This window comes from Bubalus bubalis, chromosome 11 (genome assembly GCF_019923935.1).
Source record: "Bubalus bubalis isolate 160015118507 breed Murrah chromosome 11, NDDB_SH_1, whole genome shotgun sequence".
Taxonomy (NCBI): domain Eukaryota; kingdom Metazoa; phylum Chordata; class Mammalia; order Artiodactyla; family Bovidae; genus Bubalus; species Bubalus bubalis.
The window spans coordinates 95,223,814-95,244,565 of NC_059167.1; the positions used below are offsets into that span (position 1 = coordinate 95,223,814).

Sequence of the window (20,752 nt, forward strand, 5' to 3'; positions counted from 1 at the left end):
TAACACCTGCCCTCTCCCCAAAAAGCAACATCTTGGCTTCCCCGCTGATCGTAAGGGAATCCCATTACCTGGTCCCACACCAGGAGTCAGGTGCCCTGGGCAGGAGGGGGAAGAGCCCCACTCACGGGGTGGATTCTGCCAACCCTGTTTCTGACTAACCTCCAGCGAGAAGCGAGCCCGCGAGTCAGAGGGGGCTTGTTACTTACTCCATACAGTTCTGTGCGGATGCGAACGGAGCACCTCCTGAACCATGTTCCCGTGTCGCTCTCAATTTCAATCAGTTCATCTATCTGTCTTGGGGTTTTGATTCTGTTTACCTGTAAGGAGCAACAGAGGGCAAAGTGCTGAGTTTTCGTCTCTGAAGTTGTAGCGTTTAGGCTTACAATTTGTTTTTAAAAGGAGTGAAAGCTGACGCCAACAAAAAGGAAGCAGGTGTTTGATACATAAGCAGGTATCCATAAATAGGAGACCACTGGTGTCTTAAAAAGAAGACCTCTCTCTCTTCAAAGGCACCTAAGAGAACTGAATAAAGAATGAATGAGAGGGTGAATACCATAAAGAAGAGGGGGAAGAGTAAGTAGTAATGGAATTAAATGAAACAAAACGCCCTTCTCTGAGTCACGACTCAAAAGGCACACATTGGGAGGTGGGGGAGGGAAGGATTGAGAGTTTGGGATTAGCAAACTATGACAAAGAAAACGGATAAACAACCAAGTCCTACTGTACAGCACAGGGAACTGTATCTTGTGAAAAACCATAATGGAAAAGAACACGATAAAGGATGCATATACATGTAATGAATCCCTTTGCTGTACAGTAGAAATTAATACAACATTGTAAATCAACTCCATTTCAATAAAATAAACTTTAAAAAAAAGGGACACACTAGCAGATAGAAGTCCAGATAGAGTCACTTGTGGATTAAGAATTACTTTGCTTAGACAAAAGTGACTGAACACACTTTTCTTTGGAACCTACTTACTTGATGAATTTGCCCCCTAAACAGAGTTCTTAGAGCTTTCCCATGTAACTTCCATTCTTGACCCTCTCTTCCTTCTCTCACAGCCAAATAGTGTACATTCAGTCATGTCTGACTCTTTGCAACCCCATGAACTGTAGCCCGCCAGGCTCCTCTGTCCATAGGATTTCCCAGGCAAGAATACTGAAGTGGACTGCCATTTCCTCCTCCAGGAGATCTTCCTGACCCAGAGATCAAACCCATGTCTCCTGCATTAGCAGGCAGATTCTTTATCCCTAGCATCACCTGGGAAGCCCAAACCCACAGTGACTAGTCAGCAAATACCCACAGGCGACCTGAAGGTGAAGTCCAATGAATGAGTTTAAGTTGCAAGCACCAAGACTGACTCTTCAGTGACAGAAGGGGAACAAATGATGGAGGTATAGCCTGTATCCATGACTTAAGCTAGCCTCCTTCTCCTAAGGAAAAGAGCCAAGAGTCAGGAGAAGCAATACTTTCAGCACAGAGAATGAAGCCTGAAAAGAGGTGGGGTTGGGGAGGAAAGGGAAGCATTTTTCCTTTGTGGACCTATCCCATCTTACCTTGTTAGTCATAATCTACCTGCTTTTGACAAAGCTGAGAGAGGACAGAAACGTGCACACACGCTATCCCTGCCAGGGATAACTTCTGAATAGATCTTTCTGGAGAGACTGCCAACATCTGAAGCAGTACTTCTACTGCACAAAACCAGGTACCAAGACTGGCTTTTGACAGAGGTGATTTGAGGACCCTCGGTATCTTTCAAATTATACCAGGTGGGCAGTAGCCTCTCCCTGGCTAAACAAAGATGTCTGTATTTAGTGACGATGATGTCTGAGTTAAAAGCAGGATTGCAAATAGGGTCAGCTACAAACCATTCATTATTTTGTGACACTCTAGAGTTTTGTTTTCTTTTTAAATCACAGGGGTATTCCTTTTTTTTTTTTTAAGATAGCATCACTGACTCAATGGACATGAACTTGAGCAGGCTCCAGGAGATAGCGGAGGACATGGAAGCCTGGCATGTGGCAGTCCATGGGGTTGCAAAGAGTCGGACATGACTTAGTGACTAAACAACAAATTCTTGGACATGACTTAGCGACTGAACAACAAATTCTTTTTTTGTCCTGAATGAAAGATTCCTTGAATTCTATCATGTTTTACAATTTTCAAAAGTTTCACGCAGATGATTTCATATGATCCCATAATAATTCGTTTTTTACTCCTGCGCCTTCACTGCCCCTCTCCTCTCCCCCGCTTCCCCCCACTGCTAACCACTAGTTTGTTCTCTACACCTGTGAGCCCACTTCTGTTTTGTTATATTCACTAGGTTGCTGTGTTTTTTTAGATTCCACATAAAAGTGGTATACAGTATTTGTCTTTCTCTGTCTGAATTATTTCATTTAGCACAATGCCCTCCAAGTTCACCCATATTGCTGTAAATGGCAAAGTTTTATTCTTTTTTATGGCTGAGTAATATTCTACTGTTTATGATATCATCTTCTTTATCCATTCATCTGCTAATGGACACTTAGACTGCTTCTGTATCTTGGCTATCATAGATAATGCTGTGAACAATGGGTTGCATGGGTTCATGTATCTTTTCAAATTAACATTTTTGAGTTTTTTTGGGTGTATACCCAGGAGTGGGATTGTTAGGTCATATGGTAGTTCTATTTTCAGTTTTTTGAGGAATCTCCCTAATGTTTTCCACTGTGTCTTCACCAATTTACTCTTCTCACCAACAATGTACAAAGGGTCCCTTTTCTCCATTCTCACCAACATTTGTTACTTGTGTTTTTTTTGACGAAGGCCATTCTGACTCGATATATTCCTTTTGTGAGGCTTCTTCTCCACTCATTAGTGTTTGTTTGTTTGTACATTCTTTCATCGGCACCCATGGGAGCCAGGACTGGTACTGGACCCTGGAGATGCAATCATAAACCATCGTGCTCTCTAAGCAATTACCATATAAATTAGAAAGTATCCCAGTGGAAATCTACATCAGATGGGAGAGACATACTGTACAGAACACCCAAGCTGACCTGGGAGTGAGAGAGAAGACTTGATGGACTGTGGAATTTGAGCTGGAGCTTATGGAGAAGTATGTCATTTGCCATGTGTTATCAGTGATTTGAAGGGCATTCCAAGTGGGAGGAACACCACATGCAAACATCCAGAGATGTAAGAGAAAAGACTGTATTGGAAACTGCAATGAATCGTTGTGATTCCTGAAGAATGGTGCAAGGGCAGAGGGCAGCGAGTAGGGAGGAATGAACCAAATGAGTGGCAATAAGGGTAGAAAGTAAGAGACAATGATGAGAGATATTTAGGATGGAGAATAACAACACATACTGGATTTTTTTTGACATAATAGAGATAAAGGAAAGAAAGAAATAGGATAGTTTTCAGGGGTCTAGTTTAGGTGGTGCTGGCGGCACTTGCTGATAAGTCTTTGGACAAAGAAGAGATTTGGAGACTCTTCAGGTGCGAAGTTCAGATTTAGAAATTCAGAATTTGAAGGGCCTCTAGTACATAGGAGTATGGCCACAAAGCCCTTCAACATGTATGTCTGGAGCTCAGTTTGTCCATTTGGAGAAAAAGATCTGGGAAGTAGCTGAGATCAGCTAAGGAGAATGTGAATGAACTTAAAAGAGGAGTTTGCTGCAAACAACATCCTGAAAAACACTATTCAAATTAGGTACACAGGAAGAAGACCTTTGAGGAAGGCATGTGAATTCACCGTGTTGTAGATATAATAAGAAAAAGATCAAATGTGTCATGGCAGAATCCTGTAATGACCTTGGAAGTCACATATAAATGATTGAAATGACCCATTCTTTTAGAGTGGTCAAATCTTATTCCCACCTAATCTTTATACAGTCATATTAATGTGGATGATCATGAATGAACTTGGTAACTCAGACCTTCTGGAAGAAAAAGCAGGTTAGCAGGACAATGAGGTTCTACAGAGACACCTTCTCAGAAATCTTGGGTAGAGGGTTTATTCTCAACCGGCTGAGAAGAGTTAGGTGACATTGAGTATCTACATGACACCTCAAGATTCCGTTTGCCTTATGATCCTTGAATTTACTCTTTCTCTGTAGTGCATATACTCAAAAGAAGTGTTCACTCAAAGGATTCCAGGTCCTCAATGGTGGACATCCATTATTTACCTTTGTTCCTCCATTACACTGCAGAAAACATTTATATTAATTAAGAATCTGTGATCATTTAGATAAAGGCCAGACTGACTTATACCTTCATATTACAAAAAATCTGTTTCATATTAAAAATGTAACGAGTCAATAAGTGTCAAGGGATTGTTTAATCAGGAACTATTTCAGTTATTTTAAGAACTATAACTGATGCTGTTTATAAGACATTGAATATTTTGCTTATATCACCTTTAAACCTAACTTAGACATTTTTGGCATAATTACATGTTGCCTACATCAAAGGATTTAAAAAACACTCTTTTTTATTTTGGTGGAGGTTCTGAGAAAAAAAATACTGTTCTTTCCAAAAAATACTATGCGTTCAATTTTTTATTAGTTTAGATGAGTTTTCCCATTGAGAATACATTTGGTAACTGGAGGATGGAAGACCATTCCATGCAGAGGTAAAAGCACATACAACAGCCGTGCAGCAAGTAAAACAGCAAGTATGAGATACTGAGAAACGAGTGGCTGGTGCAGCGAGAATGGAATTTATGACCAGGCCTTTTCTGAAAAGGTTTTTTGGCCTTTGGCATAGAGGATTCACTGAGAATCAGTACTCACCGTGAAGACCTTCTCAGGCTGACCCCGTGCTCTCATGTTTGTGTCGTGAATTAACTTCAGAATCATCCAGGCTTCATCGTGTTTTCCAACCTAAGAGATATGAGTAGACAGTGAATGGCCAGGAGGTGAAACACACATGCTCTGCGATTTTCCAATCACCACGTGGTATTGTCAGATCCCACTGGGTGCAACAGTGCAAACGGTTTAGGTCCATCCCATTGGAAACACAGACTACCCGGATGCCCTGAGTGCAGCAGCAGCTCAAGGAATAGTGTTTCCTTTATAAAACAATAAGGCGCGTTTTCTTCAGTGAGAGAAACCACTTGCTTGAGGAGGAACATTAGCGCTTTCAGGCCTTGAGGCAGCCTTTTCGCCTGCTGGTTGTTGAAAGTATGTCTCCATGAGACCAAACCCTCCATAGTTCAGTAGTAGGAAGGAAAAATGTACCTCCTGAAGAGGCAAACATACTCTCCTAGGGTTAAAAGGAACTTGTTTCAATGTCTCTGGCTTCCTTGAGTATTTGTAATGATGAACATTACCTCCAGCAAGAACCGTGGGCTTTCGGGCATGAACGTGAGGGCCACCACCGAGGAGGCACAGGGGAGCGCGCAGACGATGACAAACACACGCCAACTGTGGAACTGGTAGGCTGACCCCATGCTGAAGCTCCACCCTGGGAAAGGAAGATGGGAGGGGTGAGGGGGAGCGAGGACCCCGCGCCACTGTGAGCGTCCACACCTGGAACCTGGAATGGTCAACTCTTCCCACCCCCAGAAGACTGAGCTGATCTGGGCATTAGCCACAGTGACCAGCTCAACTTGAAGATGGCCAATAACAGTGCTGAGAAGAAAGATGCTTGCAATCAAAGCCAGCTGGGGCTGGGGATGGAGGTGCATGTATATTTCTGGACAAGCAAACTGCAAAGACCAAGGTCAATGAATTTGGGACAGTGCTTTCTCCAGCAGACTCCTGGGCTGGGTATCCCCTGTCTGCTCCTTCAGATCACTCTGGACCCTTGTCTCTGCTGTGAGCCAGGAACCAGCCCTCCGTGGGCCACACCGACTGGCTGCCTTGTCCATCGGCTCCCAGCTGGGCTGGAGGAAGGAAGCACTGGCAGGAGAACAGAGCGTAGGATCAGGGTTCAGGGTATTTATTCCCCTTCCCTCCCTTCTCCCCTCCCCCTGGTCGCATGGAGGTTTGACAGTGGGTGTGCTCATCCCTGGGAACCTTCTCATGGAACCACATCTCTTGTCAGGTTCTGGCAATCCTACTCTCCTCCTGACCTATGAGGCGCAAGTGAGTACAGGAGGCCCTTCGGCTACTAGCTCCAAGGTGCTGTATTATTCTGTGTGCGTTTCTCTTAACCACTCCCGCACAGCTCTTTTCAGTGACTCCTGCTGAGGGTGTCACTGCTTTCCTGCCAGCACGCTGACCAGCACAAGGATTAAGAACTGGCATTTGCCAGCTTCCACACACATATGCCATGCACTAGATTAAGAGAATTTTAAATTACTAGCTTCTTATTATAATATAATGAAAACAAGCAAATGGGATACCAACAGAAATCTCTTCAAGAATTAAAAGAAAACCAATATTCAAATGAATACAAAATGGTTGAAAGCAACATTCCACCATGATTCTAAAGGAGAAATAATGAAGCATATCAAATCGAATTGAAAACAGAGAAGAGATTTATGGGGGCAGAGATGAATTATGGTGAGGCAAAATTCTAATTTTTGCAATGCTTGGTATTTAGAAGGCTGCTGTGAGCAAAAGTCAGAGAGTCTACATTCCATCCCTAGGAGAGCAGTGTAATTATTCACTATTTGCCCAGGGGCCAAGAGAGATTCTGAAGGTGACATGAGTTCCTCAAGGCCAGGCAGCTGAAGTCATATACCAGAACCTTCTCCACCGGGGTTTGAGGTGGAATCTTATACCACACATGTCCTCATGCCTGTGCTCGCTCTTAGACATGGAATTTGTTGATAAATGATGTAAACACCAATGACATGTGACATCAGCCTTAGATTCATGAGCATTTTCTGGGAATTTAATACATGAGGACTCTGTGGACTGCTAAATTAACTACATCGTAAACTATGGGAGGGGATGTCTACTCTCAATGTTTTCTGTAGCAGAAGTTCAAACGTCTCAAATATCCAAAATACAGAGGAAATTCTATGATGGAACTAAGGAAACATACCATGTTCACTTCACATTGGATCTGAGAGCTTCATACAAAGGAATTCTTTTTCAAAAGGGCTGGAGTCGCAGAAACGGGTCCCCACCTGTGTCTCTGAGCTCACCTGCTGCTGGGTCCCTCGCTCCCTTGGTCCACCTCACCAACATGCTGCCAGCTCTCTGAATGCACAAAGCTGAGTTCCATTTTAAGGGCTTTGCCTTACTTCCCAGGAAGCCCAGCCTTGCATTGAAAGGATGGTGGCTGTACGTCAGCCAGCCTTTCTGAGAGTGCTGAAGTGACAGACTGTTCAGTATTTCTTGTCCTCAATGAAGTCCCCTCAGGGTCTTTGCATTTTACATTTCTGTGCCTGAACTGCTCTGAGCATTTGCACACGTGGATGCTTCCTTTGGACTTTCCAGGTCTCAGTTTAAGGCCATTTCTTCAGAGAGGCCCCAACCCTCAATTCCACTTTTATCCTCAAGGCCTGTCTTATTGTCTCTACAGCACTTACCATTATGTAAAGCTGTGTATTCACTGATTTGTTTATTTGTTTACTGTCTATCCCGTTCCACACCATGAAAGCAGAAATTCTGCTTTTGTTGTTCATCAATATCTCTTCAGTGCTTTTTAGCAAGTCCTAGTCCATAGGAAGCAGTCTTTAAATATTTGTTAAACAAATGCACACACACACACACACACATGCATACCTTTTTGTGTGTCTGTATGTATACATGAACATATACAGAATCACTGAAGGCTACTAAGACATTACTCAGGTTTTCTTTTGAACATTATTTTCTGAATCTGCACTGAAAAAGAACAACAACCCTGATTTACTTTTTCAGTTAAATTTGCAGTTTGTATCCAGTAAAATTCATTCATACTTTTTAAACTACATTGTTCTGTGAGTATGATAAATGCCAGCATCATATACCCATCACCATAATCAGGATACAAACTGTTCCATCACCCCAAAACACTCCTTCCTGCTGTCTCTTTGGGGTCAGTTCAGTTCAGTTCAGTTGCTTAGTCCTGCCCGATCTTTGTGATCCCATGAACTGCAGCATGCCAGGCCTCCCTGTCCATCACCAACTCCCGGAGTTCACCCAAACCCATGTCTACTGAGTCGGTGATGCCATTCAACCATCTCATCCTCTGTCATCCCCTTTTCCTCCTGCCCTCAATCTTTCCCAGCATCAGGGTTTTTTCAAATGAGTCAGCTTTTCGCATCAAGTGGCCAAAGTATTGGAGTTTCAGCTTTAGCATCAGTCCCTCCAATGAACACCCAGGACTGATCTCTTTTAGGATGGACTGGTTGAATCTCCGTGCAGTCCAAGGGACTCTCAAGAGTCTTCTCTAACACCACAGTTCAAAAGCATCAATTCTTCGGCACTCAGCTTTCTTAACAGTCCAACTCTCACATCCATACATGACTACTGGAAAAACCATAGTCTTGACTAGATGGACCTTTGTTGGCAAAGTAATGTCTCTGCTTTTTAATATGCTGTCTGGGTTGGTCATAACTTTCCTTCCAAGGAGTAGGCGTCTTTTAATTTCATGGCTGCAATCACCATCTGCAGTGATTTTCGAGCCCAGAAAAATAAAGTCAGCCACTGTTTCCACTGTTTCCCCATCTATTTGCCATGAAGTGATGGGACTGGATGCCATGATCTTCGTTTTCTGAATGTTGAGCTTTAAGCCAACTTTTTCACTCTCCACTTTCACTTTCATCAAGAGGCTTTTTATTTCCTCTTTACTTTCTGCCATAAGGGTGGTGTCATCTGCATATCTGAGGTTATTGATATTTCTCCCAGCAATCTTGGTTCCAGCTTGTGCTTCTTCCAGCCCAGCGTTTCTCATGATGTACTCTGCATAGAAGTTAAATAAGCAGGGTGACAATATACAGCCTTGATGTATTCCTTTTCCTATTTGGAACCAGTCTGTTGTTCCATGTCCAGTTCTAACTGTTGCTTCCTGACCTGTGTATAGGTTTTTCAAGAGGCAGGTCAGGTGGTCTGGTATTCCCATCTCTTGCAGAATTTTCCACAGTTTATTGTGATCCACACAGTCAAAAGCTTTGGCATAGTCAATAAAGCAGAAATAGATGTTTTTCTGGAACTCTCTTGCTTTTTCCATGATCCAGTGGATGTTGGCAATTTGATCTCTGGTTCCTCTGCCTTTTCTAAAACCAGCTTGAACATCTGGAAGTTCACAGTTCACATATTGCTGAAGCCTGGCTTGGAGAATTTTGAGCATTACTTTACTAGCATGTGAGATGAGTGCAATTGTGCAGTAGTTTGAGCATTCTTTGGCATTGCCTTTCTTTGGGATTGGAATGAAAACTGACCTTTTCCAGTCCTGTGGCCACTGCTGAGTTTTCCAAATTTGCTGGCATATTGAGTGCAGCACTTTCACAGTATCATCTTTTAGGATTTAAAATAGCTGAACTGGAATTCCATCACCTCCACTAGCTTTGTTTGTAGTGATGCTTCTTAAGGCCCTCTTGACTTTACATTCCAGGACGTCTGGCTCTAGGTGAGTGTGAGTAATCATACCTTCGTGATTATCTTGGTTGTGAAGCTCTTTTTTGTACAGTTCTTCTGTGTGTTCTTGCCACCTCTTCTTAATATCTTCTGCTTCTGTTAGGTCCATACCATTTCTGTCTTTTATCGAGCCCATCTTTGCATGAAATATTCCCTTGGTATCTCTAATTTTCTTGAAGAGATCTCTAGTCTTTCCCATTCTATTGTTTTCCTCTATTTCTTTGCATTGAACACTGAGGAAGGCTTTCTTATCTCTCCTTGTTATTCTTTGGAACTCTGCATTCAAGTGGGTATATCTTTCCCTTTCTCCTTTGCTTTTCACTTCTCTTCTTTTCACAGCTTTTTGTAAGGCCTCCTCAGACAGCCATTTTGCTTTTTTACATTTCTTTTTCTTGGGGATGGTCTTGCTCCCTGTCTCCTGTACAAGGTCACAAACCTCCATCCGTAGTTCATCAGGCACTCCATCTATCAGATCTAGTCTCTTAAATCTATTTCTCACTTCCACTGTATAATCGTTAGGGATTTGATTTAGGTCATACCTTTGGAGTAAACCCCTCCTCAAAGCCTAAGCCCTGGCAATCACTGGTCTATCCTCCATCCCTATAATTTTGCACAATGTCATATAAATGGATTTATATTATACACATCTTTTAAAATCTTGCTTCTCACACTTAGCATAAGGCATCTGTGCAGACTTTGCTCGTACTGATAGCTTGCTCCTTTTCATTGCACAGTAACATTTCATTGTATGAATATTTCATTTGTTTGCCCACTCACCAGCTGAAGGACAATTGGAATTTCTCCATTTTTAGGGGATTATAAATAAAGCTGTTATAAATATTTCAGATTGGTTTTTGTGTGTTCCAAAGTTTTCCCTTTCTCTTGGGTAAATATCTAACAGCAGGCAAATTAAGTCATTTAATTAGTTTAGCTTTATAAGAAATTGCCAAACTATTTTCCACAGTGGCTGGACCATTTTGTCCTCCTACCACTAGTGTTGATGCTTTTGAACTGTGGTGTTGGAGAAGACTCTTGAGAGTCCCTTGGACTGCAAGGAGATCCAACCAGTCCATCCTAAAGGAAATTAGTCCTGGATGTTCATTGGAAGGACTGATGTTGAAGCTGAGACTCCAATACTTTGGCCACCTGATGCGAAGAGCTGACTCATTTGAAAAGACCCTGATGCTGGGAAAGACAGGGTGGGAGGAGAAGGGGACAACAGAGGATGAGATGGTTGGATGGCATCACCAACTCGATGGACATGAGTTTGAGTAGGCTCCGGGAGTTGGTGATGGACAGGGAGGCCTGGCGTGCTGCAGTCCATGGGATTACAAAGAGTCGGACACGACTGAGCGACTGAAGTGAACCAAACCACTAGTGTATGAGAGTTCCAGCTGCTCCACACACTTCCTACCACTTCTTTGCTAGTTTTTTTGGGGGAGAGGGGTAAGTTTGGGCCATTCTATATGTGTGTAGTGGTATCTCATCAGGGTTTTAATTTGCACTCCCCTGATGTCTAGTGAGACCTTAATTTACTCTCTGTTCATTCATTCATACTTTTATTGAGTGCCTCTATGTGCCAGTCACAGTGCTGAGATGTGGAAGCGAACACTTATTCCCTGCTCTCAATGAGTCAGAGTCCAAAAGAGGAGGCAGATGTGTTAATAGACATGATAAATATTATGATTCATGCTAGAACAGGTTCTAAAAAGAGGGTAGAGGGAGTACAGAAGGGACAGAGATATCAATCTAAAGGAGTCTTCTCTTAAGAGCCCTTGCCAAATTTCTTGTCTGATTCAGGTTTGTGAACACAGAGAGCAAATTCTTAAATTTCTAACACTCAAGTGAGAGAAACAGTTCAAATCAGTACCAAAGAAGTAGGTGAGACGGGCCAAGACTCACTGTGCCGTGCCCGACCCCCAACTCTCTTCTACTACATGAGAGCCCTCTGACTTGCAGAGAGAAGGAGAGCCCTTGACCCGAGTGCGAGTCCCAGAAAAGGAGCTCACCCCTCCTTGCCCTTCTGGATATGCCCTGGGCTGGGGCAGGGGGAGACTGATGGATGACCTTCTACGGCCTGGATGAGGGATTGACACAGTGAGGGTTTTGAGAAATGACCCTGCAGATGCTTTGTAAAACTAAAGTACCACTATCAAGATTAAACACGAATGAAAGAATGATGGGGTGAAACACTGGCTGCCGTAACTCCTCAGCCATGAATTCTCAGGACCCCTCCTCTCCAGCTCCATTTCAAGATGAGTTATATTTGCATTTGCAAGGGACACAAAGCCCAAACCACAGACATCAGGAAGTGGGGAGCCATCAGCGTGGCGTGAAGGACCAGACCGTGATACGAACCACATGCAACTGGGAAAGTGGTTGTTGCTTTAGGATAGTCAGCCACACTTAGTAAAAATGGATCCTTTTCTTCATGTTGGCACTATGCCTTTTTTGTCTTACCAAAAAAAAAAAAAAAAAAAAGATTCTTGCGGAGAAGGTAGTTCTAATTGTCCTCTGGACTTTGTTTAAAAATATCTATTAAAATGTCATACTGAGGGATTTATTTATACATAATGTAAACTGCATGCAAGGAAGGACCTCAATTAGGGTATTACAGAAAGCAGCAACTGTACTGCGCTAGTCAATGCAGCACTAATAAGAGTGTTCTGTGCCTTGCATGATAATCAAGGCCATTTACCAGGCTCAAGCTGATATGCTCTGGGACTGCAGAAACCAGCTGCCTTCCCAGCTGCCTGACCGTCTGAAATCTTTCAAGGTGCCAAGACAGAAGTGTGGGGCTCATGGAGAAGAATGCTAGCTTTCACGTTCTTTTCTGGGTTTTCTCCCTGAGCATGGGTGAGTTAGCACCTACTCTGTTGACTCACATTTGGTTGCTAGTTATCTGATATGATCAATGATCCAGTCTTTGGTAAGAAGGTAGATTTTAGGGATAAAACACAGATCCAATGTTCCAAAACATTACTATTAATTAATATTAATAAAAATAAATATTATAGGTCAGATCACTTTTCAATAGCTAAGAATTAAATCACCTATATTTATGTGTCAGTGGTGTTAACTCACAAGGCACATTGCCAAAAAAGTTCTCTTTGGAAAAGTGGCTCCCAAATCCGTTTTTCTCAAGTGGTCAATAAGCTCAGGAAGTGAACAAGGATCAGATGAGTTTCTGCTTTTATTCTGATAGAAATAAAATGTTATCCCCTCAACCTGTCAGTGGTTTAAAGTATAAACACTGTCTAATCAGCATGAAACATTAGTCCTCAGCTAGAAACCTAGGCTGTCATGCATCTAGCATCATGCGCGACGTCGTTAAGATTTAACCAGGTGCAGCTGGACAGTTCTTGTGGCCGATATCAGCAAAGATTTTTCACTTTCTTCTCATTCATTAAAAACAAAGGGGGTGGAGGCAGGAAACGTGAGAATGCGCGAAATAGTTAAATAAACTATGGTACAGCCATGTTATGGAAGACCATATAACTACTGGCAAAGAATGAGGCAGATTTGTCTGAACTGATTTCAGAACTGTCCAAGTTACATTGCTCAGTGAGTTCTTTTCAAAACAGTGTAAATAATAGTGGTTTCACTTTTATATACACATAGACTATATCATTATATCTAGAATACAAGTGGGAGGAAAAGACACCCAACCACTTTACATGGCTATTCAAGGTAGGGAGTGGGAGCTCTTAGGGGCCTTTTGCTTTGGCATTATTTAAGTTTTGAGTTTTGTATCACCTTGTACTACTTTTAACTCAAAGCGGGGAAAAAACCTTTTCAAAGAGTTGCAAGCCTTTGGTTTTTCTGAAATGTAAGGTCCGATGGGAGAAGAGAGAAGACAAGGAAACTCGAATGATTGCCACGACACTATTTGGCATTCACACAATTTTCAGAACTAAACTAACGTTAATTGTGATTGTGGTGCATCCAAGTGTTGGCAGCACAGGGCTCACTTACGAGAGCAGTGAGGAAGTGCCCCGGTGTCTCTGAATAGGAAAGGAAATGGTATTTACAGACTTTTCATCTTTACAACTGTAACCACTTATAGGTTGATTTTGAATTCTCAGGCCAAGGCCAGTTACGTCTCAAGCAGTAATAGCGTGAGCACCACTGCCGATAGGGATGCATAGAGCAATCTCACACACACGCACACAGACCTGGCTAGGATCTGCCTGCAGTACATCATCATGCCTTTAAGAAGAGAGAGTCAATTCAACTGGATTTCCACACTTGAGGGGGATGGCCCAAGAGGACCCATCTGTAAGAGCCGGCCCACGCAACAAGCTGACCTTTCCTGCTAGTTTTCTCCGTTTCTATTTCCAGGCTCTGGTCCTGCCATTTAGAATGTACAGAGCCAGTGGTAAACAGCAGCAGGAAGTTAGATTACGGCCCTGGTTCCTGAGTCTGGCTTGTGATCCTAAACACACTTTTGAAGAAGCAAGCTTCCTGATGGCTTTTGCAACACAGAAATTCATGGGCTCATTTTTCAGGGTGTATCTGCTGTGAGTGTGCCACAGATGAAAAAAAAGAATGAGAGGACCTTTCCAGAAAGAGTTCCTGGTAAAAGCATGTAAGACTCATTCAAACGTGATGCTTCCCGAGCTTCACTGACTGAAATAAGTCTGAAGGCTTAAAAAAACCCGACAGCATAGTGTGTGTGTGTGTGTGTGTGTGTGTGAGAGACAGATATGAGTATGTGTCTGTTGCAAACAAAAGTCCTTTGGAATTTTCTTTGTAGACAGACAATAATATAGTACTAGTATAATGATGAAGAAGAAGTGAAGTGAAGTGAAGTCGCTCACTCGTGTCCGACTCTTTGCGACCCCATGAACTGCAGCCCCCCAGGCTCCTCTGTCTATGGGATTCTCCAGGCAAGAATACTGGAGTGGGTTGCCATTTCCTTCTCCAGGGGATCTTCCTGACCCAGGGATCGAACCCAGGTCTCCCACATTGTAGGCAGACGCTTTACCATCTGAGCCACCAGGGAAGTCAGTATAATGATAATGTAGGTCAACTAAAATTTTATCAAAGATTTTCATAAAAATATACACCACAATAGCCTATAGGATAGTCAAATCTTGACCATATGCAAATGAAGCTTATATCATAAATGCATATAAAGGCAGCTCATTACTCTGTAAATACACATTGACTATATTTCATATTTATTACCTTATAGCACATATAAGCACACATTAACTTTCCTTCTCTATTTTACTTACATATTTATTTAAAAGGAACTGTATATGTTTAGAGACATATTAATACATAAACTCTTACATAAGCTGATGTTCATGGACAAATAATAAATCAACTGTATTCATTTTGTGAACAGACATTGTCTTAGGAAACCGAAAAGCAAACAAAAATAAATATTAGGAATTACGTTGGTCGGAAAATTGGACTAATAGAGTCTAAGAGCCCCTGCGTGGGCTAAGGTTCTAAGATCTGGTGCCTGCACCAGATGAAGTCACAGGAAAACCTCTCCTTATAGATCCATGGTAAGAAATGGAATGCTTTCAAAACTGAACCTAACAAAACAAACTTGTAAACCACAGTTTGTACTGACACACGTGCCCAAGGCTTGGTAGAAAACTTGTAGCAAAGTGATACCTACACCCTATATTAGCAAATCAATCTGCTTTCAAATTAGTTGTCCTTATAATATTATTTTTTTCCTAAAAAAATTAGAAAAACATACATACAACCTCATGGCCCCTATTCTATTTCAGATGAAGATTTCCCTTTGTTCTTTCAATATGGTGTCAGCAAAATTTTGCTCATGATCAACAAAAGCTCTCTCTTCCTTCCCAGTAGATTTTTAATGACAGAGCACAGAAGGATGCTCAAGGAACTCATTCTTAGAAGAAAGTTTTTCTCCCCTGGTTGAGGATGAGGAAGGGGTTGTAATATTTCCCGTGTTATGACAACAGAGGTCAGCCCGAGTGTTCTCTGTTGCTGGTGCCAAAGGTCACCCTCATACATCTCCACTAACTGCTGGCCTCTCTACCTGCTCCTGTTTTTCTAGCCCTGTTTCTTGCCTTGTAGCCTCTCATCCAGAACAAATCATTTAACACTTGACAAGCGAAACAGCTGCTTCGCTCATGATTCAGGCCCCAAATGGCCCTTACGAGTTTTGTCATTTAGGTTGAAAAAATTCCCTTTGCATTGGCTAGGAAATACATGTGATCACAGGGACCTGGGACCTCAGAAAGAGGACATCACATCATGCTTCCAGGCACACTGGATGGAAACATGACTCTGGGAGAGGTCCACTCCATGAGCCCCATAGCTGGATACCACTCGCTTGTATCCAGTTTAATCCCACCCCGAGAAGAGCCTACTGATCATCTCAAGTTCCTGATATTCACGGTCATCAGATTGTTCATGAAAGACCCCAGCCTGAGTGGAGACACTCAACCTCCCTTCCTCACAGCCTTCCAGACCAGGAACGTGGGTGCCAGCCTCTACTTCCCTCTCTCCCTGTGTCTAGTCAATCACTGAGATACAGGATGCTGTTTTCTGTATTTCTCCCAAATCTGTCTCTTTCTTTCCACCTCTGCTTTAGTCCAGGTCCTCATCCACAGCCCAGGTCACACTAACAGGCTGATCTGCAGCTGACATGGGTCCACAGGGCCATGCCCATGGCTGCAATACTGAAGCATGCCTGTCACAGTTATGCCCTGAGTCCTGAGCCGTGGGCCTCTCCATGGGCCAGCAACAGAAAGGTCTGCCTGGCCCCGCAGGGGCTCAGGACCCGGCTCCACTGCTTTGGCTTTCTTCTCCTCTGACTGGGCAATGACCTGTTGTTACATGATTTTAGTATCACCTCTCTTTTTTCTTCTATGAACATATATTAATTTTTTAAATTAGGTATAGCTGATGTACAATATTATACAAGTTTCAGGTGTACAGCATAGTGATTCACAATCTTGAAAGGCTACATTCCATTTTTAGTTGTCATAAAATACTGTCTACATTCCCTCTGCTGCACAATATATCCTTGTAGCTTATTTATTTTATATACAGTGGTTTGTATCTCTTAAAACTACTCGTACCTTGTTGCCCTTCCCCGCTTCCCTCTCTCCACTGGTAGCCACTAGTTTGTTCCCTCTCAGTCTCCTTCTATTTTGTTATATTCACTAGTTTGTTTAATTTTTTAGATTCAATATATAAGTGATATAATGTAGTATTTGCCTTTCTCTGCAAATGGTAAAATACTTTTTATGGCTTAGTAGCATTTCATTGTGTACATATACTACATCTTCTGTATCAATTCATCTGTTGATGAACACTTAGGTTGCTTCTATAACCTGTCTATTGTAAATACTGCTACTATGTACATTGGGCGTGCATCTGTCTTTTCAAAATAATTGTTTCATTTTTGTTTTCTTCAGATATATATCCAGGACTTGAACCACTGGGTCATACGGTGTTACTGTTTTCAGTTTTTTGAGAAATTGCCATACTGTCTTCCACAGTGGCTGCTCCGATTTACACGCCCATCAGCAGTGCACAGTTGTCTCTGCTCCCTCACCAGCATTTGTTATTTGAATACCACCTCTCTTTAACAGAGCTTTCAATCAGCTTCCAAACTGCCTAGTCTAGTCTGACTTCCATTTATCTTCCAAAGACCTTTCCATGAGAAAAACTGAATCACAAATTCACTTACAGCTTAAACCCTTTCAGCGGTTCTCCATAAGCCTAGATTCTTTAGTGTGGCCACAGGGCCCTCCAACACTGGGTTCCTGCCCACCTCTCCCTCGTCATTCCTCAGAAATCCCTCCTTCCACCCTTTGCTACCTGCTGTGCATCATCTTTGAATCTTAACCCCTCCCCATCCTTGTCAATTTGGAGAACTCTTAAACTGCAGTCTTCTATTAACTAAGTAGAGAGGACCATCCTTTGTAAATTCTTATAGACACATTAAAAAGTATTCACTTCCCCCACTGAGCTATCTTGGGATCCTGTGAAGTCCCATGGTGCCCGACAGAGAGAGAAGTCACAGTAGAGAGTGGTTATTCATTTGTGAGTCTGTTCCTGGAGGGCAGGGACCATGTCTTATTCATCTTTTGTACAAAATGTGTCAAAGAATGGTCACTTGACAAATGCTTCTTTAATTAATTTATAAAAAGCCTGTTCTTCAATTCCTTTAAGATTAGAGAATTTGCCTAATACCTTCAAAAGTGACTTTTTGGAAACATAATACTATATTGCCTAATTTCCAAATATGTGGAGTTTTGCTCTTTTGTAACTGATTTCTAGCTTAATTTCCTTGTGGAAGGAGATCATGGTTGGTGGTTTTTTGAAACATGTTGGAACTGCTTTACAATAGAGTCTGAGGTCGAGTTTCATTTTTCTAGTTTTATTGAGGTATGGGTAGACAGCTAAAAAATGTATATATTTAAGGTATATAACGTATATATTTAAGGTATACAATGTGACAATTTGATATATGTACAGCTTGTGAAATGATTACCATAATCAAGTTAATACACACTTACTCACATTTAAGATGTACCCAGTACATTTCAAGTACACAATACAGAATCATTATCTATCGTCACTATGGCACATACAGAACTATAGTCACATTAGATCTTCAGAACTTATTCATATTATAACTGAAAGTTTGTACACTTTGCCAGTGTCTCTTTATTTTCCCTAGTCTCTAATGTTACATCCTGACAACAGCTAGATGGAAAGGGGGCTCCCTGCTAGGGCAATGTATATATTTTCTTTTGGACAAATGTAACAATTCCCCCACACAAACTGGACTTCAAACTCGAAAGAGTTAATATACTAATATGTAACTCAGGCACTTATGTGTTTAAAGCATGTTTTATATAGATTGTTTGAAGATAAAACACAGCAACTGAAATCAGTTCAATGGTTGGCAGAAACCCAATTCACTCTTGCCCATCCCTGATTTATGACCCTGCAGGAGGCATATAAATGCTGTTTCTCCTCATCTGCCCCCCTCCTTCCCCTTCCCCTTTGTTTCAAAATGTCAGGCATCCACCCAGAGTTACATTTCACCTTTGCTCTCTGCAAAGGATGACTGCTTGGGTCATTAATCTTGGCCCAGAAAGAAGTTCCTTGCTGCTACCGACTGGGGAAACGATGGTCCTGGTGCATCCCAGGGAATGGTTTTCTAGGGCTATGGCGCCACAAAAATCAAACCCAGAGTGACTGAGTCTGGGATGAGCGCAGCAGTTTTTCATTCAATGTCACCCTCTCTGTTGTTAGGAGAAACGATGTAATGACTCAGGACACTCAAGGCGACAGAGCACTGGAGCACAGCAGACCACCGCCCCAGCAGAGTGGCCGTCACGCCAGCTCTGACGGGAACCAGCACCTACAGATTCCCACGTGGGCTCCCCTTCTCCTCACGCTGTCACACCTGCTCTCATTACAGCTGTGGGAAAGGACGGGAAGCTTTGAGGAGCAACTGAAGCCTCCTAGGGGGACGGAGATGAAGTGCATTCAAGGCTGTAGCAGATTCCAGGATATTTATAGCACACTTGCCATATGCTGGGCACCTCACACACATCATCTTGTTTAATACATCAGTGTTTTTGTTTTCCCAGCCAGCCCCACTCCTATCCCCAGTCCAGGGTAGCCAGATAAAATCAGGTCACCAGTCAAACCTGACCTAAAATTTTTTAGTATAAATACGTCCCATGCAACATTTGGGACATACTTATACGAAAAATTATTTGCCATTTCAAATAATTTCAAAATTATTTGATACTTACTTTAAAAAAATTCAAGTATAGTTGATTTGCAATGTTGTATTAGTTTCAAGTATACAACACAGTGATTCAGTTAGACACAAATACGTATCTCTTCTTTTCAGATTCTTTTCCCTTATGTTGCTGCTGCTAAGTCAGTTCAGTCGTGTCCGACTCTGTGTGACCCCATAGACGGCAGCCCACCAGGCTCCCCCATCCCTGGGATTCTTACAAAATATTGAGTATAGTTCCCTGTAGGTCCTTGTTGATGATCTAGTTTATATATATTCTCGTAGTGTGTATATACGAATCTAACTTAATTTATCTATATATATATTATAGGAGTGTGTATATGTTAATCCAGTCTCCTGATTTATCCCTTCTTCACCTCTCACTGCTTTTTGGTAAACATAAGTTCATTTTCTATGTCTGTGGGTTTATGAAAGTCTCATTAACTAGGTACCCGAGTTGCACTGTTATTTGCTAAATCTGGTAATCATACCTCAGGAGACATCTGGCAATGTCTGGAGATGTCTTGAATACCATGAGCTTGGAGGAGGAGGGGTTCTACTGGCGTCTAGTGGGCAGAGGCCAGAGATGCGGCTAATACCTTATCCAACGCACAGGACCGCTCCTCCACCCCCAGAGAATTACCCAGCTCAAATGTCAACAGTGCCTACAATGAGATCCTGCTGTAGTCACTGTGCCCATCTGTGGTACAAATACCCAAAGGTAATGTAGAGAGAATAAGGATATTAAAAGCTGGTTTTCAAACAGAGGTTTGAAAACTGACTTCAGAAGACTTTAGGTCTCATTCGTGTATGAATGCACTTTGTTTTTACATTAGTTTTTGTTATTAAGTTATAAGCTCTCTTTTTTTTTTTTTTGCTATGAAATTGATCTATGAGGTTGTCATTTTTTTCTCCTTGCCTACTTTTAAACACACGCTAAAGATGGCACATTGTAAGAACAAAGGACAGTTTTGTTCCCTTGGGGTCTTGGTAGAGGGCAGCATTATCCATCAAATGCTTTCTGATAATACCTGCAGCTTATAAATGCCTATTACCACAAAAACGCAATGACCATCTTTCTTCAATGGGGCCTCCTGGCGGACCAGTGGTCAAGAATCTGCCTGCCGATGCAGGAGATGCAGGTTTGATCCCTGGGTCAGGAAGATTCCCTGGAGAAGGAAATGGCTACCCACTCCAGTATTCTTGCCTGGAGAATCCCATGGACAGAGGAGTCTGGTGGGCTACAGTCCATGGGGTCACAAAGAGTCAGACATGACTGAACAACTAACACACACACACACACACACAGACACACACACACACACACACACACACACACACCCTGTGATCCAGAAATCCTACACCTGGGTATTTATTCAAGAGAAATGACAATCTAAGCAGAGCTGAAGTTGCTCAAAAGACTTGTATAGGGCTTCCCTGTTGGCTCGGTGGTGAAGAATCCACGTGCCAATGTAGGAGACACAG

General features: G+C 42.3%; 1 protein-coding gene across 6 annotated transcripts in view; it reads right to left on the reverse strand.

The window, feature by feature from the left end:
• SV2C (synaptic vesicle glycoprotein 2C) overlaps positions 1–20,752 on the reverse strand; it is a 224,218-nt gene that overhangs the window by 33,627 nt on the left and 169,839 nt on the right. For all 6 annotated transcript variants that reach the window (XM_006051065.4, XM_044925469.2, XM_044925470.2 and 3 more), the window contains 3 exons: positions 5,319–5,452; positions 4,780–4,869; positions 207–317 (listed from right to left, as the gene is read on the reverse strand). In XM_006051065.4, the coding sequence (XP_006051127.4) occupies positions 207–317; positions 4,780–4,869; positions 5,319–5,452 (335 nt within the window). The remainder of the gene's footprint in view (positions 1–206; positions 318–4,779; positions 4,870–5,318; positions 5,453–20,752) is intronic.